Consider the following 20,634-nt stretch of genomic DNA (forward strand, 5'->3'; position numbering starts at 1 on the left):
CAGATATCCAAATGCACACTCCTGCTGTGGTCACATGCTTGTGCTCGTGTATGCTATTTTCTTTAGTATTACTTGTTAATCCATCATGTGAATGTATATTTTATATTTGAAATAAACAAATTTGAAATAATAATTAAAATAATACTTCACTATGTTTTCTCAAAAACCAAAATTTTTGAGCTTTGAGAAGAATGTGTTTGTATTGAGGGAAATAGTTGCTTCTGTATATCGAGTACTACAATTATTTCTGTGTATCATGTGATCTGATTGTTCTGTGTATCAAGTAATCCCATTACTTGTATGTATTGTCAAGCCAAATACAGGGTGAAAATTAGCCATTGATCAGTTTCATCATGAGGTGTTCACTATGTAAACATATTTGCACTCTCAGCAGAGTGCAGATATGTTTACAATGTGAGTATCTTTCCAGTTCAGCTGATAAGTTACTGTGTAGTGCATTCAGGTCATCTGACAAGAACTTGGTAATACACCAAAACTTGTACTTCTGTTGAAATTTCCTCCAGTCTGTCTCAGGGGGAAGTGGAGAAAGGAAAAGGAATTGAAAGTACTCTCTCAAGAGACCCACATATTCCACCAAGAGGTGTACCTGGATGACAGATAGGAGGTTACTCACAGAGAAGGTAGTTGGAGGAAAATGAGATACGTCTCACAAATGAACGGTAAATAAGAATGGGGAGGCTAACCACTCTGCTGTGATGAAAACAGTTCGTCTTGGAGAGCATAAAAATATATGAAAGTATGAGAATGAAATAAAACTTTGACCTTCTTGATTGGGATGTGTGTATAGTTTATTAGTCAGTAATTATAATAATGAAACAGAAGAAATTAAGAAACTACAAAGAAATCACAAATTGTACCATATCAAATGATGGGAAGTGTGGGAAAAAGGAGTATAATTTGAAACAGAAGCATTCATAGACCAAGAAGAGGCACAGAATAATATTTATAACACAAAACTGTAATTTGAGATACTCTTTAGGTACTAGTTTTCATGTGAAGACCGTAGCTTCTAACACCTCAGAATTTTCAGTGATTAATCAAAGAAATCATTATTGATTGTAGATATGAAAAATTGTAGATGGGTGTTACTACAGGATATTTAAGTCTGTCAAGAATGTGATAACAAAGATAGCTTAAGAGGCAACTTTATCAAGTGAGTACAATATTTAACATTCTGATAGAACACCATAATAATTACAGAATTATCACGGTTTATTGTAACTGCCTTAAGTGTTGTATTTTTAAAATGAATGTCTGTTGGTGGTGTGTGCAATATCTGTACAAGAAAATCTATTGTATCTGTATTAGATTGTGTATTAGCAGGTGCAACACCGAAGAAGTAATCATTGAGTTTGGTAGCCAATGATTTGGGACTGTCAATGTTCCTGCCAGAGCTATTTTCTGGTAGTTCACAATTATTGTACATTCATTGCTTAATAATGTTCCAAATATTTTTGTCTTACTCTTTTAAGTCTACATCTACACCTACATCTACATACATACTCCGCAAACCACCATACGGCGTGTGGCAGAGGGTACCTCATACTACAACTAGCATCTTCTCTCCCTGTTCCACTACCAAACAGAACGAGTGAGAAATGACTGCCTATATGCCTCTGTACGAGCCCTAAACTCTCTTATCTTATCTTTGTGGTCTTTCCACGAAATGTAAGTTGGTGAGAGTAAAATTGTACTGCAGTCAGCCTCAAATGTTCATTCTCTAATTTTCCTCAGTAGCGATTCATGAAAAGAATGCCTTCTTTCCTCTAGAGACTCCCACCCGAGTACCTGAAGCATTTCCGTAACACTCGCGTGATGATCAAACCTACCATAACAAATCTAGCAGCCCGCCTCTGTATTGCTTCTATGCCCTCCCTCAATCCGACCTGATAGGGATCCCAAACGCTCGAGCAGTACTCAAGAAGAGGTCGTATTAGTGTTTTATAAGTGGTCTCCTTTACAGGTGAACCACATCTTCCCAAAATTCTACCAATGAACCGAAGACGACTATCCACCTTCCCCACAACTGCCGTTACTTGCTTGTCCCACTTCATATTGCTCTACAATGTTACGCCCAAATATTTAATCGACGTGACTGTTTCAAGCGCTACACTACTAATGGAGTATTCAAACATTACAGGATTCTTTTTCCTATTCATCTGCATTAATTTACATTTAACTATATTTGGAGTTAGCTGCCATTCTTTACACCAATCACAAATCCTGTCCAGGTCATCTTGTATCCTCCTACAGTCACTTAACGACGACACCTTTCCGTACACCACAGCATCATCAGCAAACAGCTACACATTGCTATCCACCCTATCCAAAAGATCATTTATGTAGATAGAAAACAACAGCGGACCTACCACACTTCCCTGGGGCACTCCAGATAATACCCTCACCTCCGATGAACACTCACCATCGAGGACAACGTACTGGGTTCTATTACTTAAGAAGTCTTCGAGCCACTCACATACTTGGGAACCAATCCCAGATGATCATACCTTAGTTAGGAGTCTGCAGTGGAGCACCGAGTCAAATGCTTTCCAGAAGTCAAGGAATATGGCATCCGTCTGATACCCTTCATCCAGGGTTCGCAAGATATCATGTGAAAAAAGGGCGAGTTGCATTTTGCAGGAGCAATGCTTTCTAAAGCTGTGCAGATGCATGGACAGCAACTTCTCTGTCTCAAGGAAATTCATTATATTCAAACTCAGAATATGTTCGAGAATCCTGCAACAAACCGATGTTAAGGATATTGGTCTGTAATTTTGAGGATCTGTCCTTCTACCCTTCTTATATACAGGCGTCACCTGCGCTTTTTTTTCCAATCCCTCGGGATTTTACGTTGGGCAAGAGATTCACGATAAATGCAAGCTAAGTAAGGAGCCAATGCAGTAGAGTACTCTCTGTAAAACCGAATTGGAATCCCATCAGGACCTGGCGATTTATTTATTTTCAACCCATTCAGCTGCTTCACAACCCCAGGGATGTCTATCACTATGTCCTCCATACGGGAATCTGTACGAGACTCAACCAGCGGTATGTTTGTACGATCCTCCAGCACGATAGATTTCTCAAATGCTAAATTTAAAATTTCAGCTTTCGTTTTGCTGTCTTCCGTTGCCAGGCCAGACTGATCAGTGAATGACTGGATGGAAACCTTCGACTCGCTTACCAATGTTACGTAAGACCAGAATTTCCTTGGGTTTTCAGCGGTTGTAATAGTTGAATGCTTCGCGCATTGCTCTTTTTGCAGCAGCACGAATCTCTACTAACTTTTGCCTGTCCTTATTCTCCCGATCTTTCTTGTACCACGAGTGCAACTGCCTTTTCTTCCTGAGCATTCTCCGAACTGCGCTGTTAAACCACGGTGGGTCTTTTCCATCCGTAACCCACTTTTTTGGCACATACTTATCCAATTCATGATTTACAATGTGTTTAAAATTTGCCCATAATTCTTCCACGTCCATCGTACCGGAAGTAAATGAAGTCAATTCATTTACTAAGTGGGATGCTAACAACTGCTTATCTGCTCTTTCTAGTGAGAATACTCTCCTAGTCTTCTTGACAAACTTTTTAACTTTCGTAACCATAGTCGCAGTGACAACATCATGATCACTAATCCCTGTCTCAACACTGACACCATCGATGAGGTCCGATCTGGCTACCAGATCTAAAATATTTCCATTACGTGTTGGCTGTCGATTTAGCTGCTCAAGACAGTTTTCGGATAATGTGTTCAAAAGTAATTCACACGATGGCTTGTCTGTACTACCTGTAATGAATCCATAGACATCCCATTATATACTACGTAGGTTGAAGTCGCCTCCGACTAATATAGCATGATCCAGGTACTTCTGCGATACAGAATGTAGACTCCCTTTGAATGATTCTAGAACTGTCGCGGTGGAACCTGGTGGCCGGTAATAACACCCAACAATTAACTTTATTTCCCCTAGCCCTGTTAAACGTGTCCAGATAACTTCACAATCACACTCTACTTCGACCTCAGTAGACACAATATTTTTGTCAACTGCAATGAAGACACCACCTCCTACGGAGTCTTATCTGTCTTTCTGATACACGTTCCAACCCTCACTAAATATTTCAGAACTTCCTATCTCAGGGTTCAGCCAGGTCTCAGTCCCGAGAATAATTTGCACTCCACACGCTTCCTGGAGGGCAGTAAATTCAGGAACCTTATTCCAAACACACTGAAAATTTACTGCTAATATCTTGATAGCTGAAGTGTCTTTACACTGAGCGCATCCTGATTTCCCTGCCTGCACATTGACTGATGAGTGTTCATCAGGATACTTCGCACTACTGCCTAGCCTAAAAAAAATCCATGTGCACGCCACAAGTACTCTGCTACCCGAGTAGCCACTTCCTTTGTGTAGTGCACCCCTGACCTATCTAGGGGCGTCCTACAATTCCCCACCCAATAGCACAAGTCTAGAAATCTGCAGCCAAGACCGTCACAGAGTCAACGAAGCCTCTACTTGACACCCTCCAGTCGGCTCCACACCAAAGGACCCCGATCCTCTCTGGGAACGATGCTGCAAATAGAGAGCTCTGCTTGCACCCCGCGTGCGAGGCCAGCGGTCTTCACCAAAGTCTCCAGCCACCTGTACGAACTGAGGATCGCCTCAGAACCCAAGTGACAGGCATCATTGGTGCCGATGTGAGCAACTACTTGCAGACGACTGCACCCCATACGCTGATAGCCGCAGGCAAGACCGCCTCCACATCTTGGATGAGGCCCCACCGGCAGACAAACCGAGTGCACGTTGGAATTCTTTCCAGCCCTGTACGCTATTTCCCTAAGGGGCAAAGTCTTTCTGTGTATACTGAATGTGTACCTCAGTTTTAATAACAGACAGGAGTACTTTACAGTACCGCTTGTTCTCAGAATTAGGTAGCTCTCTCTCTTACTAACAGACTGTAGTTTAATATCAGGAGTTATGCCTTATCCTTTCTTCTGTTTGATTTTACTCATGTTTGTTCTATTGAAAACAAGGCAAAGTGCTGTAGAAATATGTTTAAGAAAGAGATAAACTTTCCATCTACACTGTCTGATTTGTAAATTCATCCCCCAACCATCCCCTAATTTTCTTCCATGATCTATGTCTAAATGGGCAATAAGATTTAATATTTACATTTGACTACTGTGGTCAAATAAAACATTGTCTTTGGTTTTACGTCTAAATCACTGCAGGTAGTTGGGCCTGAAAACAAGTTGCCAGTGCATGCAGCACTATATCCTTTATATCTCGTAGGGAATTTTAAGCTTCATAAGATAAGAGTATCAAACAGCTCATAAATCTTTAACATACCATCTATTTCTCACAGGCTGTAAAGTGTCAGTCCTTCAAGGTTATGTATGTTCTGATCTTCTTCTGTGCCACAACATAATATTCATAAACTTGAAGTGCCTTGGACTTAACCCCATTTCTTGAATATATAACCATTCCTCTTTACTTCTTACTATTTCTACATTGGCATGGTTTTAGCTCGTATCCATCAAGAAGAATCTATTCAGTTTCACTGATTTCCATCAGACGTCCTGATACGTTCAACAAGCCTGTTGACATTCCATATGTCCTTTCATATTCCTGTATGGATACAAGAAGTTCATAATTTTTGTAACTGTGTCTCTGATGTTTTTATGGAAAACACTATGTGCATTTTCTTTAATAACCATGGCTCTGTCCAGTGGCATTTTGCTTTGCTAGATGCAGTTTCAATTGTAACAATATTTATTCTGTAGCTCTGTGTTGCAGATGAATTTACACTTTAAAAGGCTAGGGACGACATCGAGAAACATTGGGATAGGATGTATACTGATTAGTCAGGCTAGATGCATCTGGTAATCAGTTATACAAGTAGCATTTTACCAGAAGCATTCCAATGCGATCTATGCCATGCATTATACAACTGAGTGAAGGATGATGCATGTCTCACTAGTAAGTCAGCATGCCTCTCCCTTCAGCCATTTTCACACTTCTGCCTTAACATATTCCACTAGATGCTGTATACAGCACTTATTATACAACTCAAAGAGTGATATGATCTTTACACTAGTGTGATGAGAATTCACAGCAGTGTGCCTCATGTCATCTTCAGTTGTATAATTAAGGTTACAGTCTGTCTGTTGGCTGCAACACCTACTATTATTACATTATCTTCTTTGCAAAGCTTGTTCTCTAAAGAGTGTAAGTCATAGGTTATGTGATAATCACTTCCCAAAGAACTCTGTACCAGTTCTGACATTCCCCTCCTAAGACCTTCGGAGGCTTCTGAAATATCTTCTTCTTACATGTAGTTTGCACATTATGCTATGTACAGTCAGACTCTTCTGAATTTATTGGGATGTCTGAATGTTTTTGTTGCTGGTCTCCAAGGCATTGGAGCTGTTGGAGACAGCTAGAGCAAATTGATCTGTTTTGCAGTATTTCCTGGACCCTTTCACTGACTTAGATAAAATGTATATGAATTACATTTTAAATTAACTGATGAGAGAAAATGTAAATTTTGCATGAAAGCTAAATTTATTTGCAAAAGAGAATTAAAGTTATTTATAGAAGATTAGACTGGCACGATTAGCAAGAGCAGTTTATGTGATCTTAAGTGTCATTAAGGGAAAATTACATTGTAAAAATGAAATAGTTTACTTCCACAGAAATGAAGATTAGGTTAGCTCACAGCCAGTATACTACTGACATAATTTGCAATAACTTGTCAGTTGGACTGTATTCAACTGTACTTGGCTATTAGTTTTATGAACAATGTAATTAATAACTGAACAAACAAACTGATATTTTTGTGAAACTATAACTTAGCATTGTCGGATGGAGTTGTTGTGACATACTGTCTCTTAAGTGTAGATTTAGTAATATTGCAATAGTTGTAAATGCACCAAAATTAAATAGCTGTAACTATGAACTTGTAAACACAGACTTTCCTTACCAGAAAAAGTCTCTGACCAAATGAATTGTTTATTCACTGTGTTAATGTCTTCATTGATTTATTCCTGCATTCATTCATTAATTGAGATGAATGTCATCCCAGGCACTAGATGTTTTTATTTTAAGCTGTGAAATAATTTTTCGGTCATCACAATCTGTAATGTTCTTTGGGAACTCAGTTGTGTTTATAGCCAGCACTGAATCACACATTTTTCCCATGTATGCCTTACTAATTTGTTCTGTCAAACCCGTACACTCTGTCTTTAGGTGACTCAACAATGATCGCCTTTCCCTTAGTACTATATTATTGCAGCCTGGACGCTGTCTCTCATCTCACATTTATTATTTATTATGCTCCAGGCTGTTGTACTGGCATTACTTGATTCAATTACCTGATCAATGGAATACTCTGCTTTTAGAATCTTTAGGGATTCTCTATAAGCTCTTCTGTAGGTTTTGTACATAATAATAATAATAATAAATGGTTTTTTTGTCCATAATAACTTTTAAAGTCTTGGACACAGTCTGTTTATAAACATATGAACATTAATAAGCGTTTAGAAATAAAGATAAATTATACACAACAACATTAAAAATCTTTGAGGGAATAAAAATATGTAGCAATTAACAGCTGCTTTGATTTTTCTTAAGTATGTTTCCATTTAACAGTTTTATTTATAAAATGTCTTTCAGCAGAAAATGACTATGATCTGTTGCTCTTTTATTACTAAATTTTATGGGGTAATCCTGTCTTTTTCTTCTTATTCTTCTTCCATCATGCATTAGGCCTGCCCTTAGCCTGATGCAACTACACCTGGTCCTTCCATCATTTTGCAAGTCTTCCAATGTATGTTTTACATTGGAGAGTATATCGCCAAAAATGGAGTGGTAATCTTGATTTATCCATTCATAACAGATGGGATATCCATTTTTGCCGGTATCCGTCAACCTTATTGTTTACATCGAAAATATTTAATTCTTTCCTGAAATCTGTATTTCTTTTGTAGGCTAGCTTGGTGTATCCTGCTATGTACCTGAGGAATTTCATTTCATTGGCTTGTAATCTTATTTTATCTTTCTTTTTCATTACTCAAGATTCACTTCCATATACTCGTAGTAATGTTGGTTCTGACATAACTCTATAAAATTTTATATATGTTTCTGTTCTTACTTTATGTTGGAGGGCTCTTCTGATAGTGCCATTTAAATAGTTAAATTTCTCAATTTTGTCCTTTTGATCTAGGTCTCCCCAGAACAACAACATGGTTCCTAGAAATTTGAATCCATCTACTTGCTCTATAATCTTGTTGTCTATAACTTTTTTTGTTCTTACTGGATTTTTCCACAGAAAGCCATGGCTTTTGTTGTTTGTATTGATATTGACATATTATATATCTGGCATGTTTGGTACAGTTCGTAGGCAGCTCTCTGCAGTCCATCTTCATTATTCAAAATTAACACTTGGTCATCTGCGAATAGCAAAGTCATAATGTAATCTTTTTTGTTGAAGTTATATGTATAGTTTTTCAGTTTCATTCTCCATTGCCATATAATGTTGTCTATGTATATATTAACAAGCAGTGGAGAGAGGCTGCAACCTTGTCGAACTCCTAAATTACTAACCTTTGTTGTTTCTTCATTATCCCCAATTATTTGGATTCTTATATTAGCTTAGATCTTTTGAACTCTGTGTACAATGTGTATTGGTATACCTCTTCTTATTAAAATGTCCCACAATAGCTGTCTATTTACTTTATCTAAAACCTTTACATAATAGATGAAAAGGGCGTGTGTTTCTTTATTGAATTCCTTATGTTTTTCTATAATTTGCTGTGGCAAATTCTTGTATTATAATTGTGGATTTCACTATTGATTATACTATGCTCCATATGTTTCATTACAAACAGTACAGTCCTGAGAACATACAATGAGTACACTGTTAGTATGTTGTATCTAATGAAGTATTCGCTACAGGACTGATGTTTACTAAGGTTAGATTAGATTAGATTTACTTTCATTCCAATTGATCCATAGTGAGGAGGTCCTCCAGGATGTAGAACATGTCAGAATATTACCTATTATCCTAATTGCTCTTTTCTGGGCTCCAAAAGCCCTAACCATGTATACCATTGGTGCCCCACCCCAAATCTTGATACCATATTGTAGGTGGCAGTGTATGAGACCAAAACAGCTTTGTCTTAAAAGTGGTGCTATTATGTTAGAAAGGTGTTTTAGCAGGTAGGTGTTACAAGAGATTTTTTTATACATATAGGTGATGTGCTCCTTCCATGTAAGATGTTCATCTACTGTAATACACAGGAATTTGTATTTATCAATTATTTCAATTGACAACTGTGCCTCAGTATCCACTTGTCTTGATTTCTAATTTAGCAGAAACTCCATCAGAATTGTCTTGTCATTATTTAGTGCCAATTTATTTTTTGTGAGATATTCTGTGATAAGGCTAATGTTCTTTGTATTATTTTGCACAGCTAACCTATTTTGTAGAGCTCCAGCGTAGGAAGGAGGTATTGTTGGTATAATTTAAATGTTTGAATTTTGTGGAATTATTATGTCACTGATGTATACAATAAACAAAAAAGGCCTGATTAGGCTTCCCTGATGGACTCAACAGTCAAGAATTTTATAAGATGACTTTACTGTTTGTGTATGTCCTCCACTTGTATGATACAGTTTTACACATTGTCTCCTGTCAGTGAAGCAAGATCTTAACAAATCTAATGTCACTCCTTTGACTTCATAAGTTCCTAATTTATATAGCAGAGTGGAATGATTTACAGTCAAAGACCTTGGATAGGTCTAAAAAGGTGCCAATAACTTTGTTTCCATCGGTAATTTTATCCAATAGCACATGAAAAATGTAGCTACAATTGTTATTGTAGACGTGGCCTTCCTGAAACCATGCTGAGAGCTTTTTAAATGATTGCACTTACAGAAAAATGATACAAGTTGATCAAAGAGTAGCCTTTGCAACAACTTACTACACATTTATATCAATAAAATAGGCCTATAATTTTGTATATCAGTAGTTATTCTTTCTTATGCACCAGTCTTATTTCAGTGAGTTTTAACAAGTCAGGAAATGATCCCTGACTGAAAGAGCTGTTTATTAAATGTTGTTGTGGCTTCAGATAAGATAAGATACTTTATTGTCACATAACATGTTTTTATACAATCATTCGATTGAGAACATTTGTGACTCGTCAGTCTTTAACCTAAGTTTTTACAGTATTTTATATACTACAGGAAATACGTAATACATACATTGCTTATTATAATAAAAATACAACATTATATTTTAAATCTTTTCGTAATTCATCGAATCATTACCAAAGCCTTCACACACCTGTATGAAGTATGGATGTACTGAATGGGATACAAATCGCCATTCGAACCATAATTCTATATATAAACATGAATATACAGTGAATGCGTATACTTTGTATCTATATGGCTTTGAAAGTATACCATTTGTACTTGTATCTTTACTCAATATTCCTATTTATAAATTCTTCTAAACTATAACATTGCTTTTTATTCATTTAGAAATCCTTCTAGACTATAATAACATTTGATTTTTAGGTATGTGTAAATGGTCTCCAATGTGGATTCCCCAAATATTGACATTATCTTATTTCTGATCTTCAGAGCCATGTAGTATGGAGTATTTTCATATACTGTGAGTCAGTGACAAGGTAGCATGTATTTTAATTTATGTCTAGTTTCGTAGGCATGTGTGAATGTATTTCCTTCAGACAGATGCGAGTTTTTCTGTTCAAAGAGAAGTATTTCATATATGAAGATGGAAGGGATTGTCATGAAGTCCAGGCTTTCGAGTAGTGGTTTGCATGAATGTCTACTATTGGTTCCTGTCATTGGTCTGATTATTATTATTATTATTATTATTATTTTTAGTTTGATGATTCGAAGGAGGTTTGTCTTTTCAGCACCCCAAAATATTATTCCATATCTTATAAGTGTTATGAAATACGCATGGTATACAGTTTTCTTCAGCGTTAAATCCATTACTTTGTGTAGTACCCTCATTGCATAAACTAAACTATTTAATCTCTTCAGTAAACTGTCCACATGGTCAGTCCATTGCAAGTTTTTATTTAAAGTTATCCCAAGAAATTTTACAGAATCAACTGTGGTCAGTTCTTTACCTGAATATTCTATTTGTGATATACATTCAGTAGTTTGATTGGTACTGAAGTGTATGATTTGTGTTTTTTCAAGATTTAATTTCATAGCATTATCTTTTATCCATTGTTCAAGTTCTTGTAGAGTTTGTTTCGTGGTCCTTACTAATTCATCAGTGTTTTTGCAGCAGACTACAGCAGTTGAGTCATCTGCGTAAAGTATTGTATCTGTATTTACTTTGCTAGGCATGTCATTTATGTAATATAAGAACAGAAGTGGTCCTAATATCGAGCCCTGGGGCATGCCTGCTTGAATTTCTTTCCAGCTAGAGCAAGTTTTCTCTCCCTTTTGATGTATCACCACCCTTTGGTATCTGTTTTTAAGATAAGATGAAAACCCTCTTATAGATTTTCTATAGAAGCCATAGGTACACAATTTTTGGAGCAGTAGCTTAGGGTTTACTGTGTCAAATGCCTGTGAGAGGTCACAAAAAATACCAGATACACCTTGTTTGTTGTCAAGGCATTTACTTACTTTAGAGATTAGTTCATTTACAGCTTGTAAAGTGTCTCGTCCCTTCCTAAACCTGTATTGGTTATTGAGAATAATATTACCTTCCTTATTGTACTTTTCTAATTGATTACATACTATTCGTTCAACTATTTTAGAGAAAACTGGGAGTATAGACACTGGGTGGAAATTTACTAAATCATCTTGTTTTCCCTTTTTGTAGATTGGACAGACTTCAGCATATTTCAGTCTGTCTGGAAAGCAGCCCTCATCAAACGATTGGTTTATTATTTTACAGAGTTGAGGTGCAATGCTGTCACTTCCTGCCTTTATGATATTTGTTGGAATTTCATCCCAGCCCACAGATTTAAGAATTTTTAGGGATTGTGTGATGTTAGCTACTTCGTGACATGATACTGCAGTAAATTTAAACTCTCTTGATTCCTGCAGTACTGCATCAGGTCTTATTTGTGGAAGTAAGAAGTTATGATGTTTGTTTGTGGTTATGAAGTACTTATTAAATTCTTCACAGATGTGCCAAGTCTTAGTAACAGTATTCCCACCAATTTCTAGTTGGTAATTAAAATGTTTTGTTTCTTCAGTACCTGTTTCTTTCTTGACAACCTGCCATACTGCTTTTGATTTATTTGAGGCATTAGCTATATATTTACTGTTTGCCAATTGTTTTGCTTGTTTAACTACCCAATCAAATATTTTTTTGTATTTGATTTTGTACCTAATAAATTCAGCATCATGGTTGGTTTTCGCTTCCTTATGCATTTCCCTCTTTCTAATAATAGAGATCCTGATACTTTCCATAATCCATGTCTTCAGATATGAAAGTGTTGTAATTATTGTTTACTGAACACTGGTTGCTGAAGGTCCAGTGGGTTTCCTTTAATTTCAAGATAAATGTGTTTACATTTGTCTGGCTGAAATTTCTGACCAATTTCACTGTGGGCCTATATGTTTTGTCTATGTATGGCAATGACATAAAAAGTGCTGAGTGATCAGATATTCCTAAGTCTAATACATGTTTTTCTGTATTCCCATAAGTTTTGCTGCTCACTATATTATCAATGCTTGTGGCAGAAGTGGCTGCCCCAGTGCACTCAGTAAAATTTAGTGTTAAGCCATTTGTAGCCAACAAATCCTTCAGGGTGGTAACAAATCTGTTTTCGTCTCTTATATCTATATTAAAATCAGAACAAATTACAATCTTTTTATATGGTTTCCCTAGCTGCAACCTACTTAGCAGAGTTTCAAATTTCTCTAGAAATGCCCTAGTAGCCCAATATTCCAGGATATGATATGTGCTTATGATTAGTAAACCGTATTCAGACAGCTCAAGTCAAATACCTGTTCCTCATTTAAACAATCAAAAGTTTTTTTGGCTTCGAAGTTTTGTCTGTTCAACTAATATACATGACCCCCCATACCCCTTTTTTCTGCAAAAACTCGATGCTAACTTGTATCCTGAGAGTGAATTTAGTAGCTTGACATTGTCCCATTTAAGCCAATGTTTATTCAAACATATGACTTTTACAGAGTTAATTTGCCCTAAGAGTATTTCTAAGTCATATACACTCCTGGAAATTGAAATAAGAACACCGTGAATTCATTGTCCCAGAAGGGGAAACTTTATTGACACATTCCTGGGGTCAGATACATCACATGATCACACTGACAGAACCACAGGCACATAGACACAGGCAACAGAGCATGCACAATGTCTGCACTAGTACAGTGTATATCCACCTTTCGCAGCAATGCAGGCTGCTATTCTCCCATGGAGACGATCGTAGAGATGCTGGATGTAGTCCTGTGGAACGGCTTGCCATGCCATTTCCACCTGGCGCCTCAGTTGGACCAGCGTTCGTGCTGGACGTGCAGACCGCGTGAGACGACGCTTCATGCAGTCCCAAACATGCTCAATGGGGGACAGATCCGGAGATCTTGCTGGCCAGGGTAGTTGACTTACACCTTCTAGAGCACGTTGGGTAGCACGGGATACATGCGGACGTGCATTGTCCTGTTGGAGCAGCAAGTTCCCTTGCCGGTCTAGGAATGGTAGAACGATGGGTTCGATGACGGTTTGGATGTACCGTGCACTATTCAGTGTCCCCTCGACGATCACCAGTGGTGTACGGCCAGTGTAGGAGATCGCTCCCCACAACATGATGCCGGGTGTTGGCCCTGTGTGCCTCGGTCGTATGCAGTCCTGATTGTGGCGCTCACCTGCACGGCGCCAAACACGCATACGACCATCATTGGCACCAAGGCAGAAGCGACTCTCATCGCTGAAGACGACACGTCTCCATTCGTCCCTCCATTCACACCTGTCGCGACACCACTGGAGGCGGGCTGCACGATGTTGGGGCGTGAGCGGAAGACGGCCTAACGGTGTGCGGGACCGTAGCCCAGCTTCATGGAGACGGTTGCGAATGGTCCTCGCCGATACCCCAGGAGCAACAGTGTCCCTGATTTGCTGGGAAGTGGTGGTGCGGTCCCCTACGGCACTGCGTAGGATCCTACGGTCTTGGCGTGCATCCGTGCGTCGCTGCGGTCCCGTCCCAGGTCGACGGGCACGTGCACCTTCCGCCGACCACTGGCGACAACATCGATGTACTGTGGAGACCTCACGCCCCACGTGTTGAGCAATTCGGCGGTACGTCCACCCGGCCTCCCGCATGCCCACTATACGCCCTCGCTCAAAGTCCGTCAACTGCACATACGGTTCACGTCCACGCTGTCGCGGCATGCTACCAGTGTTAAAGACTGCGATGGAGCTCCGTATGCCACGGCAAACTGGCTGACACTGACGGCGGCGGTACACAAATGCTGCGCAGCTAGCGCCATTCGACGGCCAACACCGCGGTTCCTGGTGTGTCCGCTGTGCCGTGCGTGTGATCATTGCTTGTACAGCCCTCTCGCAGTGTCCGGAGCAAGTATGGTGGGTCTGACACACCGGTGTCAATGTGTTCTATTTTCCATTTCCAGGAGTGTAGTTTGTTCATCATTTCTCCCGACACACCACCTAGGTTTAAGTGCATTATGAAGCTAAAGAATTTACAGTATCTGACTAAAGAATTTACTGACTAAAGAATTTACAGTATCTATTAAACTGTTGGCAAAGTTTACACCTATGTGAGTTTTTACTGCAAATTTACGGTCCCTCGCTTTGTTAGTTCTTTCGTACCTAATTCCATAGGAATTGGTCCGCCTATTAGTTTCCCTGTGAAGGAGCTTCCATTGCAATAACAGGTCTGTATTCATTATCATGAGATATCTGTTCAAGTACATCATTAATACTCGCAGCTAATCTTTCCCTACCATGTTTGTTGTGATGCATTCCATGGTGTGTAAAACAGTTTCTTTCATAAGTATCAATATCTATTATTAATTCATTACTGCATTCTCTCAGAAATTTAGCTGAGATGTCATCCCAGCCACTGGAGGTATTTGCTTTTAAGTTGGAAATGGTTTTCAGGATTTCCAGTTCTGTAACACACCTCAGGAAGAATGAATTACGGACATTACTGGGATTTAGCATCTGAGGTGGGTCAATCACATCCTCTCTGATCATCTTGCTAAATTGGTCTCTGAATCTCTCACATACTTCCTGGGGTTACTCATCAGTTTTTCATTGCCTCTTATTATTATGTTATTGCACACTACATTGTCCCTTCCCCTGCCTTCCTTGTTAACTGTTCTCCACTCTGTTTTTCTAACACTGCTGGATTGCTTCATCTGTTCATCATTTAACTTTTATTACTAACTTTTCAACTTTTTAAAAATATTTTCACATTGCCTGTTACCTCTCTGTTACCATACCACATTTTCAGTCTTTTCTACTGTCCATTTAGATTTTTAAGATTTTGCTTTTCTAGAACTAAGCAACAATATTCCCTTGATAAAAATCCCTTGAGCTTGACAAAACTATGAAAAGGATGGTTTACTACTCACCACAAGTGTGATCCATCCCCACTGTCCCCAAATCACCCACAACTGTGATCCACCCATCACTGCCCCCAAATCATCTGGGTGAGTAGCAATCTATCCTATTCATAATACTGTAATTATTTCAGCCTTGATTTTCCACTGTTTAATTTCTTGAGCCCGCCATGTTTCTCTGGTTTCACTGCTACTCTCTAGTAGACATTATTAATAACTCCTCACCTGTACTGTTTCATCACATTGTTCAAAGAGAGTGACTTGATCACCTAATATAGCATCTTTCGACAATTTCTGCCCATGCAGTTATGTAAAAAAAGAAAGAGAGAGATTTTAAAATCTTGTAATATTTAAGAATATTCATTCATAACTCATACCCATCACATTGCGAAATACACTGGAGGAAACACCAGGAAAGAAAACAACTACGTCCAGTTACATCAAGACAAAACATGCCCTGACAATCTGCTGACTTGAGCCCAACTCAGCGTGCGTGAGATAATTGAAACTTCCAGTGTGTTGTTGCAGGAGTTCTCATACACTACTTGCTTGAGCAGCAATATGTTGATCAGCTTGTGGACAGAATGCCAAGGATGACCCAAGCATGTTACAATGCATAGAGTGGTACATCACAGTATTGAATGTCATCCAACAGCAGAGTTTGATTTCACAGATTTGCAATGATGTGTACTTTCAACTGACTGTCATTATTTTGGTTGTTGTTTTGTTTTTATTGCACAGTAAAGTTTATTCCTTCATCTCATGGTCCACACAAATGAGTTGGTATGGATGTGGTTGAAAATGTTGTTGAGCAGTTTATTTTCATTTGTTAACAGAATGTCAGCCAAAAAACTTTGCTAGTAATATATAAACATGGAAATTATTACACCTGTTACATAAGATCTTAATTTATCTCCTCACAATGTCCCACCATATGCTTTGATCTTGTATATCTTCTTCCTCTACACCAATTCTCCTCATTATTAATTGTACATTTTAGAGACAGGTGGTCATAGGGTGTCCTCTTCTCTTCTTTGCCTCTGGGTCTCATTCCCGCATCATTTTTGATATTCTGGCTTCCTTCGTTCTTCTTACATGCCCATAACATTGTAACTTCCTTCTATCCATCACGTCATGTATTCTATTTCTTACTTCCATTCTCTTTATTATTGCATCATTTCTTAGAGTTTTCTCTTTTCTAGAAATTCTTGCTTATCTTCCCCAGAAGTTCATTTCTACTGCTTGCAGTTTTTTTATGTGTTGGAGATTAGTAGTCCATATCTCATCTCCATACATAAATATGCTTTGTAGTATCTATCTATATATGATTCTTTTGGTTTGGTTTATTACATTTCTGCTCCCTAAGATTGAGTTGAACATCCCAATGACCTTCCTTTCACTACTAGTTCTTTTCTTAATTTCTACCTCTGATTTTCTCACCGCCTCTAAAATGGATCGTGAATAACATAAAGTATTGACGTTCTTAATTTCTTTCCCTCTATGTGTAAGTCATCTGGATCATAAGTGAGGCATTCTGTTTTCTGATAGTTAATATTCAATCCTCAGTTTCTGTATTCCATTGTTAGCTGATTATGTACATAATTTGCATCCTCCCCTCCTTGTGCTATAACTACTTGATCATCAGCAAATAGTAGGTGATACAAATAAACCCCATCTTTAATTTCTAGCCCTGTCCCATTGAATTTACAAGACCACATATTAAGACGACTGTCTATATAGATTTTAAATAATGTTGATGAGCTGGGTAAGCCTTCTAGCAGACCCTTGCTTGTTCTAAATTTCTGTGAAAGCATTTTCACTCAAAATATGTTACCTTTATATACTTCTTGTATTATTTTAATTAAAGGACTGACATATGTTATCTTTATATATTTCTTGTATTCTTTTAATTAAAGGACCCTTTATGTGCACAATATGTAATACTCTCCAAAGTAATTTCCTCGGGACAGTTCCTCAGTTTAAGGGAAGCCTAAAGGATTTATTGGTGGCCAACTCCTTCTACTCCATTGATGAATTTCTCAGTAAAACCAACTGTTTTGTATATAAGTACAATATAACTTCTGCACAATTTCAGTGCAGTTATGTGTTCATTGAAAATTTGTGTGTGTGTGTGTAAGTACAATCTAACTTCTGCACCATTTCAGTGCAGTAATGTGTTCATTGTAAAACATATTATAGTAGTTGTATTACATGTTTATTACCTTATAAATAAATAAAAAACTTTTTTATTTTAAATTCAGTGCATTAGTATTTGTAAAATGACTCTTTCATATAGTGTTCATTAAAAAATGACGATCATTCCACTTGGGACCTGTGGAATGGTACATTAGCTTATTTGTTTTAGTTGTAAATATTTGCCATGTATTGTTGTTCTTCTGACATGTTCCACATCCTAGAGGACCTCCTCACTACGGATCAATTGGAATGAAAGTAAATCTAGTCTAATCTAAACAGTATCATATTCTTTTTCTAAATCTATGACAATTTATCCTATGTTTTGTGATTTCTCCCTATGTTCCCCTAAAATCTGTCGTAATGTGAAAATATGGTCTGTGCATGATCTAGGTAAACATACATTTACATATATTAATTAATGAATAATTGTTCTATATGATTAAAATTTTTCATATTTTAGAGCTTCAGCTTTTCTTTCCACTGATTCACTTAAGAGAATCTGGTGCAAACAGATGACTAAAATTTGGTTACAGATTTTGGTCAGAAACCTGTGATCACAGCCCTGAAACTAGAGTCCATTTGGCATTAGAAGCGAGAAAGAGCAACAACAACAAGGATTTGAGTAATAATGATTTTAAAAATGAGCCAGCATGTGTTAATCTCTTTGACAAAGAGGGGAAACCACGTAATGTGAATGAAGCCAAGGTTCCATTTACACTCAAAGAGGAAGATGGATGTTACATATTAGACATTACTGTCTTCAGGTAATGTAGCTCTGCAAATACTGAAATATAATTGTTATGAAATTTTAGCATGAGGAATGCAGTTTTAGAAGTAAATGTAGAACCATGGAGTATACTTTATATTCATCTATTTAAGGAAACTTAATTCTGCTTTCATTGTGTTTTTTCTCTTAGTAGTAGAAAATCTGACTGAAACTATTGAAATAAAGGAAAAGCATGAAATTTCATAGTTTTATATATGGTATATGGATGGGCAGAAAGGGAGAGACAAACAGGGAACTGATAATTGTGATAATTGTGACCACTGTTATGGGGGTGATGAAAGAAGACAGAAACAACAAACTTTTACATTCTGAGAATCACACAGTCCCCTTTGAAATTTTGATAGCACTAGGTGCTGCCAACATTTAGGATTGCTCAGTCATTGTGAGATTAACTGCCATTGACTATATTGATTTCAGTGCCTCTAATGTGGTAAGTTATTACCTAAAGAATGTAGAATGAGTAAGGAAGTGCTTACTAAAACATACTTTAGTGCATTACAAAATATCATAAGAAAGATTGCTGTTGTGTTATTCTGCCACTGTTTCCAAATAATCTGTAGACAGATGCAAAAAATATATAGATTTTGTGCTACATCACTGGTCTGATGTTCCTGTGACAGGAACAGACTATAGAGCGTATACATTTCTGTAGGAAACACTACAGACATGCTGAATAGGATTGAAAACAGGTGATATCAAGAACCATACAAATTCTCCTCAAATCAATAGAACTTTCATGTTCAATGCAATGACTAAATGCACATGATCTGCCATTGTGTCCCTCGGTAACATGCGTACTTGTGATTTCTTGTGTCTCTGCAGCAAGAGTTTATTGAATTGCTTGATTTGATTTGATTTATTTCGTGTTCCATAGGTCCAACTGTGTTGGATACACAAGGACGTGGAACGAGTCAGTTTTTTACAAATACAATCTGATAATCTTATAGCATATACAGAAATTTGAGTAAATAATTATATAAAAATTTATACAGTAAATTCTTTGGGCAGCAATACAGAAAAAGAAAATACATATTTTCTTAGAGTCATTAAAACACTACAGAAAACAGATACGGAGCACACACAGATACAGAGCTCAGGCTAAATAAAATTCTTAGTGGCATTATGTCAACTTGTATTATATAATATTAAAATATTACAATTTATTTAGTTAAAAATTCATCTAGACTGTAAAAAGCTTTTTCTAGCAGAAATATTTTTAGTGCTTTCTTGAACTCACTCTTGTTATGAATCTTTGTCTTTATTTCGGGAGGAAGAGCGTTGAAGAGTTTTGCTCCAGTGTAGTGGACACCCTTTTGTGCCAAGCTCAAATTTCTGAGTTCACTGTGTATGTCATTCTTCCTCCGTGTGTTATGCTCATGATAATTACTGTTTGGTTGAAATATATCTATATTTTTACAAACAAAACACATGAGAGAAAAAATATATTGGCATGTAGTTGTGTATATTTTAAGATTACGAAAACTATTTCTACAAGAGTCTCTTGGGCGCAGTCCACATATAATTCTTAAAGCTCGCTTCTGTGCAATGAACACTTTCCTTGCTAATGGCTGGTTGCCCCAAAAAATAATTCCGTACTCAATGAGACAATGAAAATAGCCATAATATGCCACTTTTGCAGTGGTAGGTTAGGTTCAACACATGTAGTGACAACCCGTAAAGCATAGGTAGCAGAGCTAAGCCTCTTACAGAGATCAATAATATGTGAAGACCAGTTCATTTTCTTGTCAATGTGCATTCCAAGAAATTTTGTTGTTTCCGTTCTAACTATTGGTTGGTTATCACAAGTCACACTTATCTCTCTCTTTTTCTGTTTTTGTACAGAATTGAATAAAGCAGGTCTTACTGGAATTTAATGAGAGACCATTCACCTTGAACCAATTAACCATATCTGAGAGTATGTGATTAATGAGTTCCTCAAGATTGTTGTCTGTTCTACTGCTCATAAAAATTGTGGTATCATCAGCAAATAATGTAAATTTACACGGCAGGCTTGTACATGATGGTAGA

At 37.4% G+C, this 20,634-nt stretch overlaps 1 protein-coding gene across 2 annotated transcripts in view; it reads left to right on the plus strand.

The window, feature by feature from the left end:
• Positions 1 to 20,634, plus strand: part of LOC124607308 (dynein axonemal assembly factor 11) — a 206,582-nt gene that overhangs the window by 140,990 nt on the left and 44,958 nt on the right. For both annotated transcript variants that reach the window (XM_047139605.1, XM_047139604.1), the window contains one exon: positions 18,353 to 18,583. In XM_047139605.1, coding sequence (XP_046995561.1) covers positions 18,353 to 18,583 — 231 coding nt within the window. The remainder of the gene's footprint in view (positions 1 to 18,352; positions 18,584 to 20,634) is intronic.

Source organism: Schistocerca americana, chromosome 3 (assembly GCF_021461395.2).
Source record: "Schistocerca americana isolate TAMUIC-IGC-003095 chromosome 3, iqSchAmer2.1, whole genome shotgun sequence".
Classification (NCBI taxonomy): Eukaryota; Metazoa; Arthropoda; class Insecta; order Orthoptera; family Acrididae; genus Schistocerca; species Schistocerca americana.